General features: G+C 42.6%; 1 protein-coding gene across 1 annotated transcript in view; it reads right to left on the bottom strand.

Annotated features, from left to right (window-relative positions):
• LOC127662425 (MAM domain-containing glycosylphosphatidylinositol anchor protein 2-like) overlaps nt 1-26094 on the bottom strand; it is a 238717-nt gene extending 212623 nt beyond the window's left edge. Inside the window, exon 1 of the mRNA XM_052153592.1 lies at nt 25941-26094. Within this exon, the coding sequence (XP_052009552.1) occupies nt 25941-26013 (73 nt within the window). The 5' untranslated portion in view covers nt 26014-26094. The remainder of the gene's footprint in view (nt 1-25940) is intronic.
• Between the last annotated feature and the right edge of the window lie 1053 nt (nt 26095-27147).

Below are 27147 nucleotides of genomic sequence, written 5' to 3'. Positions count from 1 at the left end.
TAAATTAAAGTTTAAATATATTTTATCATCAAAATAGAGTTTAATCAAATGGACTTATAAAACTTTAATCAAATGAAAATAGAACAATTAATTTTCAACCTACCATTGCATTTTTTTATCAAATGAAGTGCTTCCTTTAAGATCCTCAAAGCATAATCCAAAACACAAAATTGCTCTTATTTATTGTCAAATAAATTGCTGCACAACAGAGCATCACATTATAATGAAAACACTGATAAAACTTCTATTCAGTACAATAGCACTCTTGCTTGGGAGATATTGCTTAAATGTAATAATAATAATAATTATTATTATTATTATAACATTAAATACTACATTGTACTTTACAGTCGATATATATTTCTGTCACTATTCAGGCTTTTATTTTGTATCAAACATTTACTTTGATGTGAAGGCTTTTCCGTTCTGTGTTTTTGACTGAAGTTTTACACCTCTGGTTAAGATATTGGTTATATAGCCCAGTGTGATTATTAAAGCACAAAATGCAGCTATTTAATTATATTAATATACAGTCCGCAGGCATTGTATGCAGTATATGTGCGCTTCCTTCTGTCATCCACTACAACAAGCAGGGCTTGATGCTCATAAAATGTGGTGCTTTAATCAGTCAGTTTTCAGCATATTCACATTCATGTACTGCACATGCAGACTGTATTTATTTTATTAAAACTGCGGTTTAATAATCACATGGTTTAATAATCACACAAGGACATATCACTATTTTAATTTTATTAATTGTCCATTTCGGTGTAAAAGGAGTAACGTCACATGTTCATAAGCGTGTGAGCATTTCAAAGCAGTTGTCTGTCAGTCAGACAGCACGTGGTGACTGAATTCAGTCGGTGTGTTAAACTACCGGTACTGCAGAAACACTGTTATCATTAAATCGTTATTTTAGTATCAACTTGGTATCGAAGTACTGGTACTTTTGACATCACTACAAAGACATTTATTATTATCTTGCATAATCATATATGTCATCATGAAATACTTGAAATAAAGAGAAAGAACTACTGCAGGCTTTACCTATCCTGTAGTAACATCTTTGCAAAAATGTGTTTAATGTATCATTTTATTTGCTTGATTGGTTTCTTTACTATGTCCTTGAGATTTTACCTAATTACAGAGAATAAATGGATTTTTGCATAAACTCATCCACTGGGACACCCTACCAATGTAATAAATAATCCTGTGCACACTTAAAAATATCTAGGCCTAGTCCACATCACTTTAAAAAACAGGAACGAGGACATGTTTGTTTTTGAATGAACCTTTTCTTCAAATTTACTAGATTGAGACAGATGTGCTTTGCAGCTGTATCTTTTACGATGTTACGGCTGGAGCTCAGAGGAAAGGTTCTCCTACATCTGTTAGCATGGCCTTGAGAGAGTCAACCAACTGTAGTTGTAATTAAGGGAAGCATCCTTACACAAGGCATGGTAAATCTCAGGCTAACCTGGGGCACATCCCTGTCAGATGCACTGGTGAGTAAAGACAGGCGAATAAAACATGTAATACTAAAACATCCAAATTTCTGACTTGCATTTCTATGCATTTTGACTAATACTTAAACAGGTAGTTAAAAGGATAGTTCACCCAAAACTATACATGATAAAATTTATATTTTGCTTATTAATTAGGGTTTTTGTTCTAATCAGCTGCAACACGACGAGCAACAGGGCTTGTTATTTTTGGAATGGTTTCTATTACTGCGACATTGCGCAAGGCAGCGTAGTCAACAAATGGGTCTAAAATGATACTTTTTACAGTATATTAAAGCCGGCATCACACTAGCTGGTTCAGAACAACTTGATTTTGGCCAAGGGTGCCACACACCTACCGAATGTTGTGCTTGAGGTCTCGTTCTCTTCAGTCAGACCTCTGTCACAAACACAGGACACACACACACACACACACAGTTTCAGAATGGCAGAGGTGAGACATACCGGCTCATTTGAACTTTCTTTCTGCTTCCCCGACATAAACAATAGTAACAGACTGAATAAGGATGCGATTCATAAAATAACGTTTCCCTTTGTATGTGTGTGATTTTTTTCCCCTTGGGGCTTGCCGTAGAAAACGTTATGGCGCTTCTGTGAGAAAATGAGTTGCGTTCAATAAACATACCATCATGTTCCATCTGCGATTGTTCTATTTTCTAAATTTGATTGTCAAATATTCTCAATTTAGTGTAGGTTTCGCACCTGGTGTGGACAGACAGATTGCTTGTCACTGGAATCTTATCATGTGCGTCTGGTTAGAACAAAGTGTTCTCTTACGAGAGGTTCTCTCGTATTGCGTAAGCTAGCTTACGCTACGGGAAAGATTCATCTTTTCTGAGATATTGAAGCCAAAAAATTATCCTTAATTTTTGTATCCATTGTCAACGCAGTGCGGCAGCTGCAGACCTTGAGCGGGCTAGCTAGCGAGCTCATAGGTTGCTCTGCGGCAACTGCTGCAGCCTATAGACGAGCTTGGGCGAACTCGCATCCAATGAGAGGCGTCCGCGCGCTCACTGCATCAAAGCCCGCCAAAAAGGGCGTGACTAGAGTGCATATAAGCGTAGTTCGTAGGCTGGAACCCTGATTTTCATCTCTTCAGCGAAGCTCTCCGCATCGCTGACCTGGAGAGTACGAGCGTCTTTTTCAAGATGCCTCGCTCCACTTGCGCCTCATGTCGCGCCCTTCTCAGCACAGGAGACCGCCACATCATCTGCGCTCTCTGCCTGGGACTGGGGCACGCAGAGCTGCGCCCTCACTGAGGGCGGATCGCGATTCTGCGAGGAGCTACCGATGTCGACCCTGCGGGCTCGACTTCGAGCGATCAAAGCAGAAACCGCCAGCGCCGCCTACCCTCAGCCGCGCAGGAAGAAGCGCCGCTCACAAAGGCTGCCGGAAACTGTGGTTGAAGCGACTGCCTCGCCGGAGCCTCTCCCTCGAGCATCGCTTTCACCCTCCCCGCCCCGGGGCCGCGCAGTTGCCGCCGGCGGCCGCACTGCTGCCATCTCGGATGACGAGCGGAGGATAAGGGCTGCTGTTCCATCATGGCTCGGACAGCGAGGAGTGGACAGGCTCCCAAGCCTCCTCCTCAGCCCAGGAATCCAGCAGGACCAGCGCCGGGTCGAGGGGAGTTAACACGCCTCCTCACACAGGCCGTCGACCGCCTCGGGCTCGAGTGGTCACCGCCCCTGAGCAGGCACCCAACAGACTCGGCGGCTGCTTTCTTCAAAGCCATCGCCGCTCTACACCCGCGGCCGGGCCGCTCCCTTCCTGCCGGAATTACATACGGAGCTTGCAAAGTCGTGGAGCGCTCCGTTTTCAGCCAGGACCCGTTCACGCGTCTCCACCTCTCTGGCGTCGGTGGGCGGCGCCACTGAGAGAGGCTACTCCTCCATCCCCGGTCGAGGACTTCGGTAGCAGCACACCTTTGTCCGCCCTCCGCGAGATGGCGTTCCAAGCCTGTGCTCCCGTCTAAGGCCTGCAGAGCGACTTCCGCCTATGTTGGCCGCGCCTATTCCGCCGCCCGGCCAAGCCGCATCTGCTCTGCACTCAATGGCCGTTTTACAGATCCTACAAGCAGACCTTCTTCGGAGTGGGATGAGAAAGGCAGGCACCCAGAGGCTGTTACTGATCTACGAGCGCGACAGACCTCGCCCTTCGCGCTACCAAAGCTGCAGCCCAAGCTCTAGGGAAGTGCATGGCCTCGCTGACTGTGACCGAGAGACACTTATGGCTAACACTAGCCGACATGGGAGAAGCAGAGCGCTCCACGTTCCTCAACGCACCGCTCTCTCCAACCGGTCTCTTCGGCTCCGCGGTGAGTGGCATTGTTGACCGCTTCTCAGAAGTCCAGGAAGCCACCCAAGCCATGAACCTCTTCCTGCCGCGTCGCGCTAGCTCCTCTGCAGGCCGCTCACGTGATCAGCCTCCTGCACGAGCCTCTTCACAGCGCCCAGTTCAACAATCTCCAGACTTCTCAGCGTCGACAGGGCGGCCGCCCTCGATCAGCGCTCAGACAGCCGCCGCAGACCGCCTCCCCAGCGGGCCTCGATCTAAGGTAGCGCTGAAACCCGAGCAGCCGAAGTCTTCCTAACTGTGTTGAACAAGCGGCGGCTCAGTCCGCCGCGGCCGGACCACTGTCAAAGCTTTACCCCTGTCAGTCCCCTTCTCTCAGGCTACTACAGTGGTGAATTTAGCAGCCAACAAGCCGGTGACACTGCCCGCTTGCCTGCACTCAAACGCCGTTTTCACGGCGACCCAAATAAATCTTGTAAAGAGCAAACATGTCTTACGTGTAGAAAAAGTGCCCACAACCCAGTGTTAGCCCCTACACACAAGCATAACACATCCCGTGCCCCTATCAGAGCACGCTCTCATAAAGCGATTACTGAACCGCTCGAGCGTCAGAGTCAATGAAGGCGCCCACAAATGCGTCGTGCGCCCATTCTCTGCCGGCTCTGTCACACGACCAGCCCTATGTGTAGAAAATGTGCCCACAATCCAGTGTTCACTTCTGCACACAAGCACTGCATGTCTCGTGTCCCCACCAGAGCACGCTCACATAAAGCGGTTACTGAACCGCTCGAGCGCTAGAGTCAATAAATGCGCCCGCAAATGCGTGCGCGCGCCCATTCTCTGCCCGCTCTGTTACACGGCCAGCAACCATTCCTCTGTGTGTAAGTCCCGTGCCCATGACTATGCTTGCGCATCACGTAACAGATGTGACTCTTTCCCCATTCATTCCAATCGGAAGTCACTCACAAAACAGCCTGTTCATGCTGTCTGCGAGCAATCATGCATGAACACACTAAGCGCGCTCACACATTTTGTTCAGCGCTCTGTGTGCGGCAATCAGAGCGAATTGGCCATTCACCCTCTAGCGTTACGCTTCAAAGCGTGGGAAGCTATTCCAGGGATATCCAAGTGGGTGTTAAGCACAATACAACAGGGCTATTTGCTACAGTTCGATCGCCGCCCCCTCGCTTCAGAGCGCGGCTCGAAACCACTGTGAACACGGAAGCAGCGTGCATGCTTCGTTCAGAAATAGCAAGCCTTCTGTGCAAAAGGGCCATAGAAAAGTGCCACCCTCTCTGAGCGAGTCGGGGCTTTACAGCCGTTATTTTCTTGTTCCCAAGAAAGACGGCGGCCTCAGACCCATATTAGATCTCAGGGTTTTGAACAAGGTGCTTGCAAAAGACCGTTCAAAATGCTTACAATCAGGAAACTCCTCGCGCATGTGCGCCAGGGGACTGGTTTATTTCTCTCGATCTGAAAGATGCATACTTTCAGATTCAGATAAATCCCGTCACAGGCCATTCTTGAGATTCGCCTCGACGGCCAGGTTTATCAATACACCGTCCTTCCGTTCGGCCTGTCCTTAGCACCCGTACTTTCACGAAGTGCATGGATGCGGCGCTCGCACCCCTGCGGAGTCAGGGTTTGCGAATTCTGAACTATTTGGACGACTGGCTGATTATGGCTCAGTCACATATGGAGCTTCTGTCTCACAGAGCAGTTCTCCTCAGCCATCTGAACAGTTTGGGTCTTGCAGTCAATTGGACCAAGAGCTCACTACAGCCCAGTCAGACCATTTCCTTCCTGGGAATAGAACTAGACTCCGTGGCAATGACGGCTCGCTTATCTACACAGCGCGCACGCCGTGTTCAGCGACTAGCCGCATCTTTTCAGATGAACAGCCTCACGCCTCTGAAGAAATTCCAGAGAGTGCTAGGTTACATGGCCTCAGCCGCAGCAGTACTTCAGCTGGGTTTACTGCACATCGCCCGCTTCAGCATTGGCTAAACACCCGGCGTCTCGCCGGGCTTGGGCCACAGGCCGCCAGCCCATCAAGGTGACTCAGACCTGCATATCAGCTCTGCAGCCCTGGACAGTGGCCGAATGGTATCAGCGGGGAGTGACAATGGGAGCTGTATCTCGCCGAAAAGTCATCTCGACAGGCGGCGTCCAACACGGGTTGGGGCGCGGTCTCGCGAGGGCTCTCCGGTTTTCGGCCTATGGTCAGTTCAGGAAAAGCTCCTTCACATAAATTGTCTGGAAATGATAGCGGTCGATGCGCGCTCGTGCGCTTTCTCCCGGTCATTCAGGGTCACCACGTCCTGGTCCGTTCGGACAACAGATCTGTGGTATCCTACCTAAACCGTCAGGGCGGTGTCAGATCCAGGAACCTCTTCCATCTGACAAAACGCATACTGAGTTGGTCCCAGTGCCACCTGCGCTCGCTGAGGGCGACGCTGCGTGCCAGGCCACCTGAGCGGCGGCCCGGACAGACTGTCCAGAGACAATATTCCCCCAGGGGAATGGTCCCTGCACGCTCAAACAGTCCAGGCGTTATGGCACCTATTCGGCAGAGCAGAGATAGACCTCTTTGCGTCCAAAGAGAACTCTCACTGCCCAGTATTTTTCTCGAGCGAGGGCCAGCTGGCCCAGGACTGGCCCAGGCGCCCGCTTACGCCTTCCCTCCCGTCTCGCTATTGCCACAGGTAATGCAGAGGATCAGGAAGCAGCGTCACTCGGTGCTCCTCATAGCCCCGCGTTGGGAGAATCAGACATGGTTCCCGGAGCTTACGCAGCTGTCACTGACAGCGCCGTGGCCCATCCCAGTGAGAGCAGATCTCCTCTCTCAAGCTCGCGGCACAATCTGGCATCCCCACCCAGAGCTGGGCTGCATGCGTGGGTGATCAACGACTACCCGTCGCTCTGCCAGAAGGAGTAATAAACACCATCATACACGCTAGAGCCCCTTCCACGAGAAGACTATGCGTCAAAATGGTCTGTGTTCTCAAAATGGTGCACCGACAGAGACCTGGACCCACGGACATGTGGGGTGTCGTCGCTGCTCGTATTTCTACAAGAGCTGCTGGATGAGGGCAGATCCCCATCCACGCTCAAAGTGTATGTGGCGGCCGTTGCGGCGTTCAGCTGAACCCCTGCACGGCCAGTCATGGGGTAAAAGCGAGCTGGTCATCCGCTTCCTCAGGGAGCTAGAAGGATGAACCCCCGCGCCCCCATCGGTTCCTATCTGGGATCTTTCTATAGTTCTCGAAACTATGAAAGCCCCCTTTCGAACCACTTCAATCCGTGGATTTGAAATACCTTTCACTCAAAACCGTTTTCTGACTGCCCTGTCATCAGTCAAGCGTGTGGGAGACCTTCACGCGCTGTCTGTCAGCCTGCGTGTCTTGAGTTTGGACCAAGTGACTCCAAGGTCATTTTAAAGCCTAGACACGGCTATGTTCCCAAGGTGATCGGTACTCCTTTCAGAGCACAGGTCATTTCCCTATCGGCGCTGCCAGCACCGGATAGCGAACGCGACGCCAATCTCCTTTGCCCGGTCAGAGCACTGAGATTGTATACTGCACGCTCCGCTGCTTTCAGGCGCTCCGAGCAGCTTTTCGTTTCGTTCGAGGGCGCACCAAAGGTCTCGCCGCCTCGAAACAGACACTATCTAGATGGATAGTGGGCGCTATTGCTGCTGCATACGGCGTCAAAAGACCTGCCATGCCCGTTGGGCATTAGGGCTCACTCCACTAGAGGCATGGCATCCTCGTGGGCATGGTCCAGCGGAATTTCCATTCACGACATATGTGTGGCAGCGGGATGGACTTCCCCCTCCACCTTTGTCAGATTTTTACAATATGGAAGTGCCCGCTCTGCAGGCAAAACTACTAGCGGTTTAATACGCTACAGCTCCCCTGGTGAGCTGCACTGATGGGACACATTCCACACAGACCGGCACCGCCGCTCTGTCGTTCCGTCCTACTATGTGCTTATGTATTACACAATCAATGACCCGCATTCTTGCCGGCCAAATATTATTTCCCCACTCATAAGGGCTCCCCGGGTCCCCCTTAATTCCCTGGGGCTTATACAGTGGATGCTTGGCGCGACGGCGTTGACAATGGGTTCCCGTAGCGTAAGCTAGCTTACGCAATACTGAGAGAACCTCTCGTAAGAGAACGTATCGGTTACCTAACGTAACCTCGGTTCTCTCTAGATGAGGGAACGAGTATTGCGTAGCCGGCCGTGCTCAGCGCCACGGCGACTTTTCGCTTCAGTCAATGAAAACCAGGGTTCCAGCCTACGAACTACGCTTATATGCACTCTAGTCACGCCCTTTTTGGCGGGCTTTGATGCAGTGAGCGCGCGGACGCCTCTCATTGGATGCGAGTTCGCCCAAGCTCGTCTATAGGCTGCAGCAGTTGCCGCAGAGCAACCTATGAGCTCGCTAGCTAGCCCGCTCAAGGTCTGCAGCTGCCGCACTGCGTTGACAATGGATACAAAAATTAAGGATAATTTTTTGGCTTCAATATCTCAGAAAAGATGAATCTTTCCCGTAGCGTAAGCTAGCTTACGCAATACTCGTTCCCTCATCTAGAGAGAACCGAGGTTACGTTAGGTAACCGATACGTTAAGGTTCCAAGAATGACAGAGCAACATACAGGTTAGGAACAACATAAAGGTGAGTAATGATGACTGAATTTTCAACACCAGACTCAGAAATGACCTTCTCCTGTAAGGGGAAATATTTGCCACCTGTTTTGATTTTTAGGGGCATTCTTGTCCTTTAAAAGGGAATTTTTTTCCTAACCACAAAAAACAAAACAAAAAAAATACTGCGCCATCCGTTATTTAATCAATTAATGAAAAAATTTCCATCTGAATGATCACATTGAGATTGCATTACCTCTTACCCATACAATCAATGCAAAATGAACTTATATTTCACATTTTTATATGGTAAAACGCATAAATAAGCCTAGAATAGAATATTAAGAACTACACACAAATACTTCATAAGGGACACAATTTTGCACCCATATTATTTTTGACCCCGCTTTAATTTCTGACCCTGGTCAATACTCTTGAGTTACACTGAAAATGTCTGTTTGATGTTGGGCAAAATCAGTTATGATGTATGTTGAAAACAGAAAATATGCATCTCAGAGATAGATAATAATATATTTTCATGTTATGTATATTATTATTATTAAATTATTTATATTATATTATATTATTATTATACTATTACATACTTAAAATGACTGACTGATTCACAATGTAGAGAAAATACCTATATACGTCAGATGGAAATCTAGAGATGGATATGAGAGCTGCTGGTACCTTAGACAAAACATTTTAGCTATTTCTGCCTTTCTCATCAACGGCAGCAAAACTAAATCACTCTAACGTTGAGCACTTGCAATGTTGACAGCTTTGATGATTATAAACAGGAGGGATAGTTTTATTATATCGCTTGCTGACAAAGACACAGTATAATGCCATTTGCAGGACAACTTAACAGGTTTAGAAAGGTTTGTGCCTCTGTAACATCTTTAGTTTAGTAACTATTCACTATGCCCTCACTAAACTCAGCAATTATTCGATGAGCTGTTTTATGCTGCATGAGAGTTTAATTTAACGTTTAATTTGATTAGTTCAACTTTATGAATTGTTTTACTAATTTGCTGCTATATTTAAATGTTAATTAACCTATGCGGAAATTCCCTGCATCATGAACAGGAACAATAAAAATTGTGCACAATATCCGCAATCCTGTGCCGAATTTCAGGCCCTGTGGAGATATTTTTTATCAGTTTTTCATGCACGACAGGACAGGATAGAAACCATTTCCTAGAAAAGAGATGCTTTCTCAAAAACCAACTCAAAAAGTAAGGTGAACCACAAAATGAAGCCTGCTTGCATTGCTTCCAGTAATGTGCACTGATTTATACTCATTAGCACTCATTAACACATATTAACTCTCATTCCCACAAAATCTACAACTAATGACATGATAAACGTGAGACGAGTGCCTGTGCTAACAGAAAAAGACCTGTTTTTCCTTAGTGAGGTGCGGAATGACGCCCAGCAGGGTTGGGCGATCTAGCTCCCGACATGCGGGCGAAGACAAGGTACCCTCCTTGGAAACCCAGCTGACACGCAGCGGACTGGAAGACAACCACACACCCGACACAAGGGCAACCAACAGATACACGAGACAGGACCGACTAGGCAGAGAGAGTGAGGTTAGTACTCAAAATCAAACAACAATCTAGCAAAGATACCGAGAACATGAAGGGCTTAAGAAGGGATTTATTTAGAAGAGAACAGGTGTTACTCGGCATAATAATCAGTGGCATGATCAGCGTTCCCCCGGGAACAATCAAGGTTCCCATGGAAACGCTGATCATGCATGCCGGCCGAGAAAATAACAAAACAAACCAGCAAACTCAGCGGAGTCATGACAACTTTAGTATCTTTAAACTCCAATACAAGCTGGGTTGCGTTTCTGGGTGCATAGCACCCTCATCCGACCATTAACAGCACCAAGTTATCATAACCTACATGTTATAACCGAATATTTAAATCATCCATAGAATTATAATTTCCACTATGTGTAGTCTCCTGAGTTAAAATAATATCACCTCACTGAATTATTTAGTAAATAAAGAATTCTTCAGCTTAATGGCAAAATTCTGTATAAAATATAAAGAGTACATTTTAAAATGTGGCTGTATATTTTGCCTCTCTATATGTGATTATGTTATTTTAATCAAGTAATGATTTTTCAAAAAGTTATTTAATACATTCAGCATGAAATAAAACATTGCAGGAGTGAAGGAATCAGTAAACTCCCAGCTTGTACGTGTTCCCCATGGTGGATTATGGGCAATTAAATGTCGTTGAGTGTATATCAAATGTACACTCAAATTTAGAATGCATTGTGGGTAAGAATGAGTGAACTAAAGTAGGGAATGAATGGTTCACTCAGAATTCTGACACTCCTATAAAATGGAGTACACCCGAAATAGTGCACTATATAGTGGATAGGAGGTGGCTTCAGACATGGTTCAACTGTGGTTGAAATGTTTCCAAACTTCCTTTCTTATTGAAAAATTCATCCAGATCTGACACGAGCCCTTAAAGGGACAGTTCACCCAAAATAGAAAATTCTCTCATCATTTACACACTTTCTCACTCTTACTCAAATAATTATTTATGTTAGTACTTTTACTTCTACTTGAGTAATTCTTTTTTAAAGTAATTCAATTTTTACTTGAGTACGGTTTTTGGCCACTCTACCCACCTCTGGTAGTGACAAATGTAGCCAATCTGAGCTTCTATGTTTGCCCTGAAGGTACTCTACTTATTTACATAAATACGTACTGAATTCCTACTACAAGATATTTTACTTCAAATTTGTAAAAAAAATAAAATAAAAGTAAATCAATGCATTTGAGAAACTTTATTATTCCTGATTTTTTTGGTACAATAAAAAGAACACAAATAGTTTAAAAATCAATAAAGCAACATAGGAAGGTAAATAGCTCCAGATCATTCTACCCACTTTTAATTTCCCTCTATTGAATCCCTGAAATGCTGTACATGAAGAAAGAAAGAAAGAAAGATAGAAAGAAAGAAAGAAAGAAAGAAAGAAATCAAGAAATAAACACAAGCCTTCAAGTAACATTCATCACTTTAATAAAATGATAACAATTCTGCTATGGTTCTAACCCCTGTGCCAAAAGCGAACCCAGATGTGCGTAGATGTATTTTTTTTACCCAGGCCTCAGCGGGAAATGGTTCTATTATGATGCTTGCCATCCTAAGAGACTTTCACTGAAGCATTAACAATATAAAGTCCAAGGTCCTGCTGAGGTTATTTCTTGCTGTTCCACTGGTTGTTAGAACATTCTTCAGAGTCTACCCACACAGGGGCAAAGCAGACAACACACTGCTCAAGCGAGTTCAACACAGTACAAATATCGACATCCGGCATAGGTTTGGCCTCATGATCAAAATACATAATAAATGTGACTAAACTTTTTATGGCATGTTTCTGCCCTCACCTGGTTACCCTTTATATCATTGGTCTCAAGACGAAAAAATGGGGTCACATACTCCTAAGGTACTGCAGGGTGTTGTGAGATTGTGACAGAAATGTAAATGCTGATCTTAATAAAATAAAATGTATAATAATAATAAAAACTAAAACAAACAAAAAATAACCTATTTCACATGTGAACATGCAAAGATGCTGTAAAAAAATAAAATAAAAAAATAATAATAAAAAATAAATAAGTGACACTTAAAATCTCAGGGGGAACTTTAATTGTCAAAAAAGTTGGTAACCCCTGCTGACTTAAAAGGATAGTTCACCCCAAAAAGATAATTCTCATAATTCACTCAACCTTATGCCATCTCAAACTTGTATAATTTGTTTCTTCTGCAGAACTTTTTATGTGAATGTTTTGTAGTGAACATTTATAGTGAAAAATTAGTTTGGTCTGTTTCTCACCTAAAACCAAACATTTTGCTTCAGAAGACATAGATTAAACCACTGAGTCGTATGGATGAACTTTTTGCTGCCCTTTTGTCCTTCTGGGGGGTTTGAAGTGTTTGACTCCATTGACTTGCATTGCATGTATATTTCACATCATATCCCTTTCAAAATGTCTTTGTGTTCCAAAGAGGAAAGGAATTCATATGAATTTGAAATGGCATAAGGGTGAGTAAATTATTTGATGATTATCATTTTTGGGTAAACTATTTCTTTAAATATTGCATTTAACCTAAACACTCACACAGTTCAAAACAGTTATTTAAATTAACCAAAGGAACCAATATCAAGAAAGTATGCAAATTGATACGTTTCAATTTTCAGGTAATATTTCGAATAAAAATTTACATTCAGCGAACTTTGCAATTGATATGCTTCAAACATTATTCATCCTGACCTGACCAGTACAGTCACTTTTTAAACCCAAATGGAAATCCTTCAGTGCTTGAAGTGGAAGATAAAAATTGCAGGTACTCTACTTTTTTTTTCTACAACTTTTTTCCCAGATTTAGCCTACCAATCACAATTATTGTAACTAACATGTTAACATGAAAAATAAAACTGTTAATATTACGCATGTATTTACAGGAAAATAGTATGTAATTACTAAAAGAGGTATTTAATTAACATTTGAGTCTGGCTGTAAATTCCTTCTTAAGATCTTGCTGAAGAACAAACATGACCTCACACCCTCAATTAACAAATAGGTTTTGATTAACATTACTTTGAAAATAAAAACATACAATATAAGGTTCCATTCAACTGGGAAAGTCGGATTTTACAACTTCCTAATAGGAAAAGTGCAAAGGAATGCATCTTGAAGTCAGAATTAAAACTTGTAGGCTCATGCAGAAATTCCGATTTTGCCGAGATGCAGGTGCATGATGTCACACAAACATGTCGACACTAACTCATAGTGGTCCTCAAGATGGAGAGGCTATACCCATTGACTCACTATGCGGATACATTCAGCTGTTAAATATTCAGTTACATACTATATATTTTACCCAATCTTAGCCATACTTTGCATTATTATTCTTAGTCCTTCAACTCAGTATTATATTTGGCCACTATACCTCACTCTGCATGCATGAATTGATTTCACTCAAAGCAGTAGGCTACAGAAATGCATTACATGTTTAGTCATCTTATTAAACATGAAAAAAGTCTGAACCTGCAGGTAGCAAAACGCTTAACATGCAAACAAATAAAAAAGTATTTCAAAAGAAAAACTGTAAGGGCTGTGTAAGCCTTTTGGCTCTACAAACTTGAATGGAAAGCCCTCTAAAACCTTACAAAATTAGCAGCAAGACAGCAAAGCATGGTACAAAGTTCTTGCTACATTACTATCAATGTCATTGTAAATTAGATGTGTGCAAGATTGCGTTAAGCCAAAGTGTTACAGTACGATATGTACTGTAGTATTTGCCATGCTTGTCCAATTATATCTTTTCTCATATAAGAGATACAGTTTATGCAATTATCTACAGTATTTTCAGTGTTGGAGGTGCCATTATGAAGGACAGGTCACTGAATAAAATATTATTTTAGCATTTTATCAGGATCTGTGGAATTTTTAAGGGTCCTATACATTTTTGCAATCAGAAGAAAACAACATACTCATAATGCTATTAAATAGTGGTCAACCGATATATCACCGATGCCGATAAATTGGCAGAAATTCTGACTTTTTTCATTATTGGCAGATACATTTTTCCATTTGGCCGATAGTTTTCTTGAGGGCGCAGAAAATAGCCTGCTTGCATGTGAAGCGTCTGAGACATATAAATTACCAGTCATGGTTCGTTTTGTTGTTACATGCCATCATGTTACTTCAATAACACAGTGTGTTACTTGTAACACAGTGTCATTTAAACGGTCCGCATATCAGAGCCGTGGCAGAAGTGCTCGACAGTTTCATTCTCCCTCTCTCTCCTCAACAGTTCCCTGTAACTTTTAATTGTCTTCTATAATGATAAAAGGCAAATATCAATCAAACTAATATCATATACCGTCTGCAAATATGCATACATCTTGTTTAAACAGATGTAATAAACCAACCACACACAACTTCAGCAGATCCAGCTTCCTGTGGAATGCTCGTAAATCTTCCTCTGAAGCACCTATTCTAACAATCACTCCTCAAATGTTCCCTGTAACTTTTATTTTATTTTTAATTTCTCCCCTTTTTCTCCTCAATATGGAATGCCCAATTCCCAATGTGCTCTAAGTCCTCATGGTGGTGTAGTGACTTACCTCAATTTGTGGCAGAGGACGAATCTCAGTTGCCTCCACGTCTGAGACTGTCAATCCGCGGATCTTATCATGTGGCTTGTTGAGCACGTTACCGCGGAGACATGCGTGTGTGGAGGCTTCATGCTATTCTCCAAGGCATCCTTGCACAATTCACCACGTGCCCCACAGAGAGTGAGAACCACATTACACGACCACAAGGAAGTTACACCATGTGACTCTACCCTCCCTAGCAACCGGGCCAATTTGGTTGCTTAGGAGACCTGGCTGGAGGCAGCTCAGCTTCAACCTGGGCTCAGCGCTCAGCTCCAGCATAGAGCTCCCCACAGGAAGCTGAAGCCCCCATCTCACAAACCACTACCGGGACCCAGAAGGTTCCCAAGTGTTGGTATCTGGACCACTCCATCCACCGGTGGAGGGCCGGGAGGAACATCTATTGCCGCACCACGCCTGGGCCGCGGTACCCACATTGCCAGGAAAAAGAGCAGTTCCCTCACTCCTTCGGTCACCTAACCAGTGCCCCCCCATGCCGTTCTCACGGCGGTCTGGCGCCAAACACCTACAGTCACGGAACCATGGACACGGTCCCCTCGCCTCCACGCCTTCAACTGTAGACTCCCGGCGGGTTGGTTCTGACGAGTCTAGAGGACGCCTCCATAGGACCTCCTCCTCAAGGTAAGTGCTTTGAGTTTTTTTCTCAGCACAACTGTTTCGGGCTGCAACTTTGCTCCCCAACATAATATTACCTGCTCCGCCAGCTGCGAAACCCCACCGGGTACGTCATACATCCCCTTAGTGCCCCCCACTCGGAGCTTGGACACGTCACTTACGCTTCCAACACTTTGCGCTGGCTGGCCGGGACCATCCTACTCGGCGACACTCACCCCACAGGGATGCGATAGAGCAATCCCTCCAGCTGAGATGAAGCCAGGGTTCTACGGCCCTCACTTCATCATACCCAAGTCAGGCGGTGCGTGGCGGCAAATCTTGGACATGCGAGTTCTGAACCGGGCCTCACACAGACGCAATGGATGGTAAGTTCTTAGGGAAGCACAACCTAATCATCAGGTTCCTTAGAGGTGCCTGGAAGCTGAACTCTCCCAGGCCATGCCTGTTCCCCTCTTGGATCTGTCCATGGTCCTTTCGGGCCTTCAGAGACCACCCCCTGCGAGCCACTAGAACTGCAATTGTTTTCTGTCAGCGACACTTGCCTGGAGTCTGGTCTGGCAGATGCTCACGTCATCCTAACACCCCGACCGGGCTCCGTTCCCAAGGTTCCTTCGACTCCCTCAGAGGTAGTGAACCTGCAAGCGAAGCTGCCCCAGGAGGAGGCAGACCCAGCCTTATCGTTGCTGTGTCCATGCTTTGTGTACCTATGTGGACTGCACGCAGAGGTTTAGGTGTTCTGGGCAGCTCTTTGTTTGCTGTGGCAGACAGTGGAAAGGGGCGCTTTCTCCAACAGAGACTGCCCACTGGGTCATCAACGCCATGGCTGGCCTATCAGACCCAGGCTGTGTCCGCCCCCTTGCGGGTTTGAGCACAGTCTACAAGCAGTGTGGCGTTCTTGTGGGCACTGGCCAACAGCACCTCCCTAGCAGACATCTGTAGAGCGGCGGGCTGGGCAACACCCAATAACCTTACGAGATTCTACATTCTCAGGGTTGAGTCGGTCTCCTCCCGTATTTTCTCAGAAAGAATAGGAGTTGGAAAAGAACGCCTTCCCCAATGCATGTGATAGCGTTAAATGGCCCCAACTCTATGCGAGACACATAGAGAGAGAAAAGGCGTGGCGTGACCTGCTCCCATGCTTGGCACGTCGCTTGTATGCAGATTTTTTCTCTGATAAATAATTTATAATTTTTTGGCATAGAATCGTCAGCTATTGCAACAATCAATATAAGCAGCCTACTGTATTTTTGTTCGTTTTGGAAGATTCTGAAGTTATATGAGCCAGGTTGAAAGCCTAGTGCTAAATAATATGGAAAATAGATATCAGACAATATGGTGAGACTGGTCTTTCATGGTTTATTGAACATGGCAGGCTAACTGTACAAGACAAACCAGCAGAGTCTTGATAAATAATTCCAAGAAACATGTAAAGAAGGTTGTTGTATTCCACATTAAATGTAATGCTTATCAACTGTAATGTGCCAAGCTTATCCCAAGGTTTCTCAGCTGATGATTGCTGCCTTGGTGCTCTAGAAGAGTGTATGATTGTGGGTATACAGGGAGTGGAATTATTGGGCTTCTTTGCACAATAAGGGTAATCATAAGAAGATCCACATGGCAGGAAGCAACTTATGCTACAATTCAACATCATTTACAGGTTCAAACACTCCCTCAAATTCCCTCTGCAGTAATGCCACTAGAAATGCAAAAGCATCTGGAGTGTTGTAAAACTGTGATTCTTAGGCCATTTAAATGACTGCTTGTAAAGATTGTGAATTATTTATAGAAGAACTGAGAACGACTTTTTCAGAGTGGACAGTCCAATCTAGAAGAAACTGTCACAGGCAATTGTCTAGCTCTTGTCTAGATTAACACTGAGGCGAAATGTAGGCTATATAGGAATGCTATTTTCATCTACCCCTACCACCTCAAATATACTGCCAGCTTGCAAAGTCCAATATTCCAAAACAGTATAGACTTTCAGTAGTGTGAGCATAGGGTATATTTCAGCTGTAGAAAAATTGGATCATCCAGTACAAAATGTCAAAATAAAAGTATTAATGTATGTACTCTAATTCTAGAAAAAGTAGTGCTACTTTACATCTCAGCTTTAGTTTTCACTGTTCCAGGGATACAGCCCTTTGTATTATTAGATCAATTAACTTACCTCATTAAAATCTGTTGACCAGCTCTTCTGCAGTTCAGTAGCATTGTCTGACAAAATGCACACTGAAACTAAAGTAATCTGCTGTGGTCAGATAAACAGCCAGCATTTCAATAATCTCACGGTATTGGTAAAATATAGGCTAAGCAAATATTCTATGAACAGATGGGATCTAGAAGCCAAAGGAACCTATATATTGGCAGCTTAGATTAATAACAGAGAGCAGTGAATTAATGCATTTAGCTGTCATTTTATCAGCAGACCACTTTGTGTACTGTCCATGTAGATTGTGTGAGAGCATCACAGACTTGAAATAATGGAGAGGCTGCATATGAAATATCAAACAGATAGCCATAACAAAGGGTAAATGGAAATTAAATATTAGAAAAACATCAATACCCAATCAAAACACACTGACATTAGATCCAACAGTGCATCAACAGATGTACTGCATTACAGTACATAAACTAAAAGCTTATCGACCTCTTAAGATATCTTACTGTTGGAGACCCTTTTTCATTTCAGCGTAAGTAGCCTTTTAGGATGCTGTATTATAGTGCATTAGTCTATCTCAGTCTGTACAATATAACTATAAAATACTTATCCATAAAAACAGTGAGACTATGTATCAACCCATTCTAGTAACCATCTTCATCAAAGTTGATTGAATTGTAATTCATATTGATTTAGAAAAGAATTGCAAGTGCCAGTATTTAAATATAGCAACTAATACATTATTTAATTAATCATAAAATCAATGTCAGTAGAGCAAAGCTCACTCAAACTCTTGTCACTTAATATTTATTGGGCAAACCCAACAAGTTAAAAATGAAAAAGCTGGAACATAACTTGAATAGGGGAGTGATGAGATTTGATTTAAACAGATTTAAAAGTAAAAAGATGAAATAACCTCAAACATTAACTTTTTTTAAATCCTTGATTAATTATAAAGTAAAAAATACCTAAAAATGTAATCAACAAACAGCAAAAGAGTTGCACAAAACTATTTGCCCACCTCTGCACTGCGATGGCAATAATTTCCCACCTCTGCACTAGGGATGTGCGGAATGACTAATTTTACTGAGGTTTAAACAAACATTTTGGAATCAACTAGTCTAAAAATAATCCCACCTTCAAAAAACTGTTTATGCGACCCATTTAAAATACAAAATCCAATGCAAAATTTAGCTGAAAAGGTGCATTTATCTGCGATGCACTCGCCTTGCATTATGATAATTCTACATTAAATGTAGAAGAATATAGAAGAAAGTTTAAACCCGTTAAGAAGTCGGCACCTCGTTGAAAATCAACTTCTTAATCAGCAGATTAAAAAAAACAGCATACCTAGACAAAAGTCATTTTCGAGGCTAATTACTCAAAAGCATACCTTTTCTGATGCGCCAAAAATAACGTCAACATGGTCCGGTGAAAGATGGTACAATCTTGGGCTTCAAAAAGCCCACTCAGCGGTAAAATAACTTTCTAGAACAAGCAGATTTCAAGATAACTCAAATGTGTAAACATTCATAGTGACTTGCAAGCCATTGTTTCGGAAATCTGATTCCCGCACCACCACCGAAGTGATTTCATAACTGCTGTGCAGAGTAGTGTTGTCAAAAATACCGGTACTCCGGTACCAAGTCGGTACTCAAACAAAAACAAATGTATGATACCAGAATTTCTGAAGGTACCGGAGTACCGAGTACCGGGTCTACCCGGTTCCCAATCAGAGTCGGGAACTTTCGAACGCTCACAACAAGCAAAAGATGACGACAAGCAAATTAGCTGCTGCTGCGGAGTCTCAACTTAATCTTGTCGAAAAGAAAAGTGAAAAAAGCCAGGTTTGGAAATTCTTTTTTTTTAGGCTGATGAAAAGGGAAACATCATAGATCAGCAAAAACCTATTCGTAAACGCTGCTTTCACAATTTTCTGACGAAAGGAGGAAACACATCAAACTTAATAAAGCACCTGAAAGACAGACACCCGGCTTTATTCAAGCAAATAAAGCAGGTGAGTTTAAAGCCATATTATCATTTGCATTAGGAATGAAACGTTATCGACAACGTCGGAAAAAAAAATTGGCGAGAAAATTTTTCGTTGTCGTTTGATCTCATTTAACGTAACATGAAATCACATTAAACTGTAATGATGAAGCGTGAGAGCAGCACTGCAGCTCACACCTGACAGAGGAGAAGAATTACACAGATCACAGTCCAGATGCACTCTAAACTTTCACAGCTACATCTTATGTAGATCCCAAAGTATTAGGGAATTATTAAAAAAATTTATTATAATAAATTCAGAAGCACTCTCGTTGTGGAATAAGCGGAGCCGGAGCTCTTTAAAGGAAACATGCGTTACATCTTAAATGCAGTTATTTTAATGTGTTATAGCTTTATTAAAGTTCAAATAATACAGAAGCAGCTCATGTTAATAACTATAAACTCAGAAACTGCCATTTCTCTGTGTGGTCGGTGCCTCTTCTATGAGTTGCGCGAATGTCCCGATCTAAGGGGGAGAGATTGAAACTGCACCCAGCTGAGAGAGACTCTGCCTCGGGGACGCTCATCCCTTGAGCGCGGACGCTTATTGCAGCTAGATTAGTACGCGATGGCTCGCGACTTATTTAATCATAATATATGTCACTGTGCCTTTCTTATCATGAAGACAATTGGCAATATGCAGCTTTATTAATATGAGAGCACTTTGCACATTAGTTTGGAAATTGTATTCATTCTATTGTATGATTGTTTATTTAGTTTTTTTTAGTACTAGGTAAAAACTTAAAAGTAAAAGTTGAAGCAAATCTTATATAAGTGTTCAAAAATACTTTAAGCATACATTGTACAGTTTTGTTATAATTCAAAAATAATATATTTAACTTGAAGTGTTGCTCAATGGTATAATTTTGTTCTTAGTTCAGCTGTTAATTTGTTAACTTTGTTAACGAAAGAGTGTTGTTCAGTAACCTGTTTTTTGTTTTGCTTTGGTCCCGAAAATGGTATCGAGTACCTTGAAATTTCACTGGAATTGGTACCGACTACCGAAATGTTGGTACCGTGAAAACATTAGTGCAGTTTGCTTGTCTAGCAAGAGGACATTTTCCTGTGTGTGCCGTGAGTGAGAGAGAAGCACACACAGCCTGAGGTGAAACTAAACTTTTTAACTGCTCCAGATATCCTCTTTTTAAAATAACATTTATAAAATGTGTAACATTAATATGATGTTCATTTTAGCACAGCCTCTGTAAAAATACAAACCAAATAAAAATGTGTAAAAATGTTGAACAATTTAATGGGGAAAAATATGAACTGACTAGTAATTCCAGTGTCGACTAGTAGCATCAGAACCATTTAGTTGACTAGTCTACTTTGCACTGTTGTGCCAATCGACCATGCTCAATTATTCCCCCTTCTGATTTATTATGAACCATGTAAAATGCATTTCATTCATCTAAGACCCGCTGGTAATGATTTTGGCACGGGGGAAAAATGCTTATCAGTAGGCCCACATAGAACCTATGCACTTTAAAAAAACTCTACAAAAATCTGTGGAATTGGTTTATAAATGCCAAAATATGGGCCTGGGTAGCTCAGTGGTAAAGACACTGGCTACCACCACTGGAGCTCGCTAGTTCGAATCCCAGGGCATGCTGAGTGCCTCCAGCCGGGTCTCCTAAGCAAACAAATTGGCCTGGTTGCTATAGGGGGCGTAGAGTCACACGGGTTAACCTCCTTGTGATCGCTATAATGTGGATGGTGTGAAGATTGAGGCAGCCAATACACCACCACAAGGAATTAGAAGACATTGGGAATTGGGCATTCCAAATTGGGAGAAAAAGGGTAGAAAATCCATTAAAAAAAAGTAGAGATGCAGGGACCGGAATTAGCTGATTTTCCGCATGCTCGGCCCGGACCGGTAACCGGCCGGTCAGCCTCACGTCTTTCTGATTCCAAGCCGGTCCGTTTTGTTGCCAGCGGCGCAGGCAATAACGTCACAGCCGCACGTAAACATGTCATTGGCGTGGAAGATCTTCACTGTGAATGAAGTATACATAAAGTTCGAAATGTGTAATAATTGTAAGGCCAAAGTAAACCGTGGGGGAACCACCACAATAACTTTTGGATCAACAAACCTAATTAGACATTTAAAACACCATCACCCAGCTGAAAATGCCCATTTTTAAAAAGAAGCTAAAAAGTGAAAGTGGCTAAAGCTAGCCAGAGCTCAGAGCCAGTCACAAGTCAGCAGCCCCTCCTATCTTTCCTTGGAATGAGCAGCGAAAAGACCAATTACGAGGAAAATTATGGAATTCATGGCCCTGGATGACCAGCTGTTCTCCATAGTTGAGGACAGAGGCTTCAGAAATCTGATACATTTCCTCGATACGGAGTAGGAGGTACTTTCCGACGTCGCGTTGCCCGAGTTGTTTAATCTCGTGTCATGTCACACACGCAGCCTGTTATCTGTCAACATTTGGGTACACAAATCCGGGAGAGGGAAAGTGGGGTGTTGGATGGCAGAGGCAGGCTAAATACTATACAAATTGTGCCGTTGTGATTTCATGTGCTGAGTAACGTAATTTTTCCCACCGTGTCCGATATTAAAATCAGTGCGACACACATTGCAAAAGGCGTGGGCATTGTCGATATGACTTCGGGATATGAAATTCAATTCTTCCATCCAGCTGTTGTTAAATTTACAGTATATTTAGTTTTTTTCACCGGAGCACCAGCTGAGTCTTCTCCTCCATCTACCAGTGATGCTTGATTTAACATCCCGCGTCTACTACCTGCGCAGATATCAACAGCACAAATGGGTTGTAGGTTGCCAGGTTGAGGTCATAAATGATGCGTTTCATTCAAGATCTGGCAACTGGACAACCTTGGAATAATATATTGATGTGATTATTCATATAACGTGGTTTGGGCCATACAAATTACGGGAATTTTTTTGGGAGAAATAACAAAACGGGAGACTCCCGGGAAAAACGGGAGTGTTGACAGATATGGTTGCAAGCCGTTCCCGAAGCAGTGCTCAGTTTTACAACTGATATATGGACATCTAACGTAAGTTGAGTGTATTGGACACTTCAGTTTTTCAGATATTTGGAATTGTTTTGTTAGACGAGTAATAAAGAGAAAAAGGTCCGTTTATAAAAATAGTGGGAAATGACATCTGTTATATAAAGCAACTCATTTGCAGTTAATAGTTATTTCTACCTCTTTCCAGTCACAGAGCACTTTATTTTAAGAGTTGTTTAAGTGAGAGAAGATCCTGTAACTTAGTGCAGTTTGGGGGAAATTGTAATGTTTAATAATTTATTTTATTATTAAAATAAAATTGAGCATTGAAGAAAGGTAGATTTTGTTTGTATATGTGGTCAATAATAGTTCTTAGAAAGAAAATCAGAATCGGAAAAATCGATATCGGCAGGTCACACTTGCAAAAAATCGGAAATCGAAATCCAATTGAATCGAATGCCAAAATTGTATTGACCTTATTCAGCCCTGCTCCTTTTCCGTGTTTTGTCTCTAAACTTCCTGTTTGTATTGAAGCAACGGAGAAGAGTTTATCAAAATGGATTACGTGTGGGAGCACATAACGTATTTTTCCACCAAGAGTTGATGGTGAGTCTACACCTCCCCTTTGCTACGTGAAATTCTAGTGAGGTGTTTTTTTTCTGTCACTGGAAATGTTCCTTTTTCCAACACATACAGAGTTACATTGGACCTGTCAGATCACATTCAGACAGCTATGACACACGGCACTTTTACATGATACAAGAGTTTAACTGTTATACATTTAATCCTGATTTATGTTTTCGGTATAAACTTGTTTATAATTTGTGTTAAAATGTGTAGTTGAAGTGAAATTTCAAACTGTGAAACAATAATACAATGTGTATTATTTTACAAGCAATATCATATCATTAATCAAAATCACATCTGTACTTTTTCAAATGTATTTGTCACCCCACATTTTTAAAAGCCATAAAAGTGATTAAAATGGTTGTAAACGGAATATAAAATTAAAAGTTCACTTTTACCTGTATATACGTGTATGTGTGTCTGTGTTTGAATATAGTGGCACCCCTTTCCCCATCCCGGTTTAAAACTCATACAATCCTCTTACATGAACTAAAACACGATGGCTGAATGACACGTGAAGATGGTCAGTATTACGGATATATTTTTTAATGGCTTTGTGTAGGACTTTCACGAGCACAGATACATATCAGTGCATCAACAATGTGAAGGTAAGATCTTGTGTTTATGAATGAAGTTCTCTTGTTTTATAATCAACCCACTCTGCATACAGTTTTCATGACATCCCCTGAACACTTTAAAATACTCATGATAACTTTTGGCAACACTATAACCTTTAAATCCACTTAGCTAGCTAATAAAACTTTGATATCAAAACCATAGAGATCTACATTATATAGCAACTGCTGGACTGGAAGTTTAAAGGCAATATTTTCAAGATGGCCGCACGCTAGTATCTCTGCCGTATACCTGCAGAATTGCATGCATGCCTACCTATCAGTTGTAACTAATCAGTTCAGTGTTCACAAGTTCATCAAGATTAACTGTGGAGCATGCAGTAAACTAAAGGGGTATGAACCAGCATCCTGCTCATAGCAACCCACAACACTCCCACATTTGCACAGATCATTACACAGGAATCAAAGCATATATGCCACTTACGAATTGAAAGCCAGCCAACACACAGTGACATATGGACATAAACACACCATTTGACCACTGAAAGTCAACTGCTACAGACCACGAAAAATGGAGATAGCGAATAAGTACTCAAAGTGGAGACAACATTTAACACCACTCACCTCCGACTCGTGTCACAGTTGCCCCCTTTCTACCCAAGACCACACCCAAATGCACTGCACCCGTTTCTTTTGAGACTTGGAAGAGAGAACCAGCAACATGCTTCTGTCCATACATGTTTTTTTTTAATTTTTTTTATCTGTCTTCTTGAAAGGGGTTGTGTGCATCCATGTGAGTTTGTGACTGGATTGACTTGACAGCCAGAGTGGTCCACACTCGTTTAGTGTGTGATACCCAATTTTTTCCAGTAATTTACATAATCCATAAATGCGTGATACATAGTATTTTTAGATTATGTTCAGATTTTAGAAGTTCTATATAGTAAAAATCAAGCCAAAAAGCACAAAGAATTTTGTCAACTGATAAAATAACTACCTACATATCAGAGTTTAATGACATTTAGGTGCTGATGTGTAAATTGTCGCAAAATGGTAAAAAGACAGAAACCGCTGCATGTGTGATTAGCTGATGTTGTACATTTACCAGTAAAGGAAATCCAATGATTTTAATGCAATTTACCAGGTTGTATGTTTTAAAGGGGCTAATAGCCACATGCTGAGTTGCAAATGTTTAACTTCTAACGTGTTCAAAATAAAAATAAAGGATAAATGTCCAAATTAAGTCCTCAAAAACCAAAAAAAATACCTTAACCTCTGGTCAAGCATACTTGGTTCCAGCTGTTTGCAACCATCCTGTAGCAAAAACTAAGTAATGTATATGTTCTGATTCATGCCCTTATTTCCTTTCTTTCTAATCCAAACGGTCTTCCATTAAGTAACAGTAAATCTGCCCTTGTAATCCAAGTGACGTCAGTTAAAATAGCTCTCCGAGTTGATGTTTTATACTCTAGGTATAGTCTTTATCCCATTATGAGCAACCCTTTGTAATATTCTAAAGGCAGCAAGCAGCTAAGAAACCATTTCCATGCAGGCTTAGATGACAAAATTAATGGTTGCCATGAGCAGCTTAACCTACATAAAATTCTGTCAAAGAGAATTTCTCAACCTCACAACATCTCTAATATTGTTGAGAATCAAAACATCATTACACAGAGTTTGGTGTGATTTTTGGCTACTCTTACACTGACTACACAACCATTTGACAGCTACTAAAACCAAAGTATGTTCAAAGTGAAACGAATAGTGCGAAGACCTTAAATTATTAAGTGAACATAACATGTTGACAAACAAATGTCATTGACAGCATTAGGCCTATAATTTGCTATGCAGTTATGGTAACCATAGTTGACCATAATAGAAAGGCACAGACTATTTCTTCTTTTCGCTTTGAGGATTAATGTGTATCATGGTGATTTTTCCAATACAGCTTATAAATAGGGTCAATCATCCATGATAGAGGTGTCATTCAGATGGCAACTAAAAAAGCATAAGGCTTGCCATAGAATGCAGCATCAATATGAAGGAAAAAGTGGCCACAGGCGACTGATGCCTCACGGTGCACCTGTAACGCTGGAACTGTCACTTGACATGTGCGCTAAGGCCTACATTAAACTGGACATCATTGAGAATGGAAATCCACATTCTTCCATCTACCTCACGCATTTTCACAAGGTCACGACAGCTCTGTAAAGACTATTGTACGAAGCTACGTCTTTTTATCTTACCGTATACTCCCTGGCAAAAAACGCCTTCGAATAGTACGGCCAATAACCACAGGAGACCAAAGATAACATCCATCTTCACGTTAGTCTGAACATATCCCGCTCCGTGGTGACCGGTTCCTCTGGAGGCGAGTTCTTGAAGACGGTACGTGCAGTCTGATTTCCCGCGTGACCGTAGATATCATCAAGAAACAACTGGAGTAGTGTCAGTGAGGGGTATCTCAGTGGTCATTTCTTGCCAATGCAGATTTTCTTCATCACCAAACTGTTCTAGACAGATATATAGCGATTCGCTGATATAGATGAGGAGGATGAACACCAAAGCGGGTTTCCTCCTTACACCTTCGCTGGCATTAAGCGCTGACTCGATATGCTGGCAAAAGTAAAAGACCGAGCCATGGGAATCGTAGTCCGTTAACGCGCACAGGCATCCACCTCTTCGACGTTCCCAAAAGATAACACTGCGGAATTTAATGCGAAAAATAACCAATGATCAGCGAGACCGCCTCTCTCATCTCCTCATAACCTCAGGATGCCGGTGAGGCAGAAAGGCACGCCGATTAAGGTATTCCTTGATGCTGAGGAGAGCGGATGTAAGGCGCTCTGGTTGTACCACTACTATTCCTTGTCCTCGCACCGTGTGGGATTCAACTCGAGCAAATAAAAAATAAATGAAATTAGTATTTTATAAGAGCTGTGTGGTCAAGCTTTACTCCTCGGAAGTCTCTAGCCCCGGTTAAAAAACGATGACACGCGCACAGATGTGTCAGGATGCCTGTTTTCAGAATAAAGCGTAAATTAGACGGGATGAAATGTGAAGGCTGGTCAGTCACGCTGCGCCATACGTACTGCGCTGAAACGCCGGAGCCCAGCTGGCTGACTACGTCAAAGAGTGCGTGAGTGTGAGTGAGCGCGCGCGCGCTCCGCTCTCATTTGTATGAGAAGCACTTTCGCGCTGAGAACATTCGCAGCAGAGCAACGTGAACTTCATTATAAATTAAAGAGCGCTAGTCTAAATGGCATACAGGCATTCAGACGTTGGTTCAACTTCGTACATTACCGTTTACTATCATTTGAAACGGAAGATATTGCTGCACGTGAATTTCAGAGCTCATCCTCTTCCTTTCGATGCCTCTGTCGAGTTTATGACATTCAAATTAATGCGTTTTCTTCCATTACCAACCTCTCAACCTGAATGCGAAGTTGCGAA

Source organism: Xyrauchen texanus, chromosome 22, assembly GCF_025860055.1.
Source record: "Xyrauchen texanus isolate HMW12.3.18 chromosome 22, RBS_HiC_50CHRs, whole genome shotgun sequence".
NCBI classification, from domain to species: domain Eukaryota; kingdom Metazoa; phylum Chordata; class Actinopteri; order Cypriniformes; family Catostomidae; genus Xyrauchen; species Xyrauchen texanus.
This window is presented reverse-complemented; position numbering and strand designations above follow the sequence as displayed.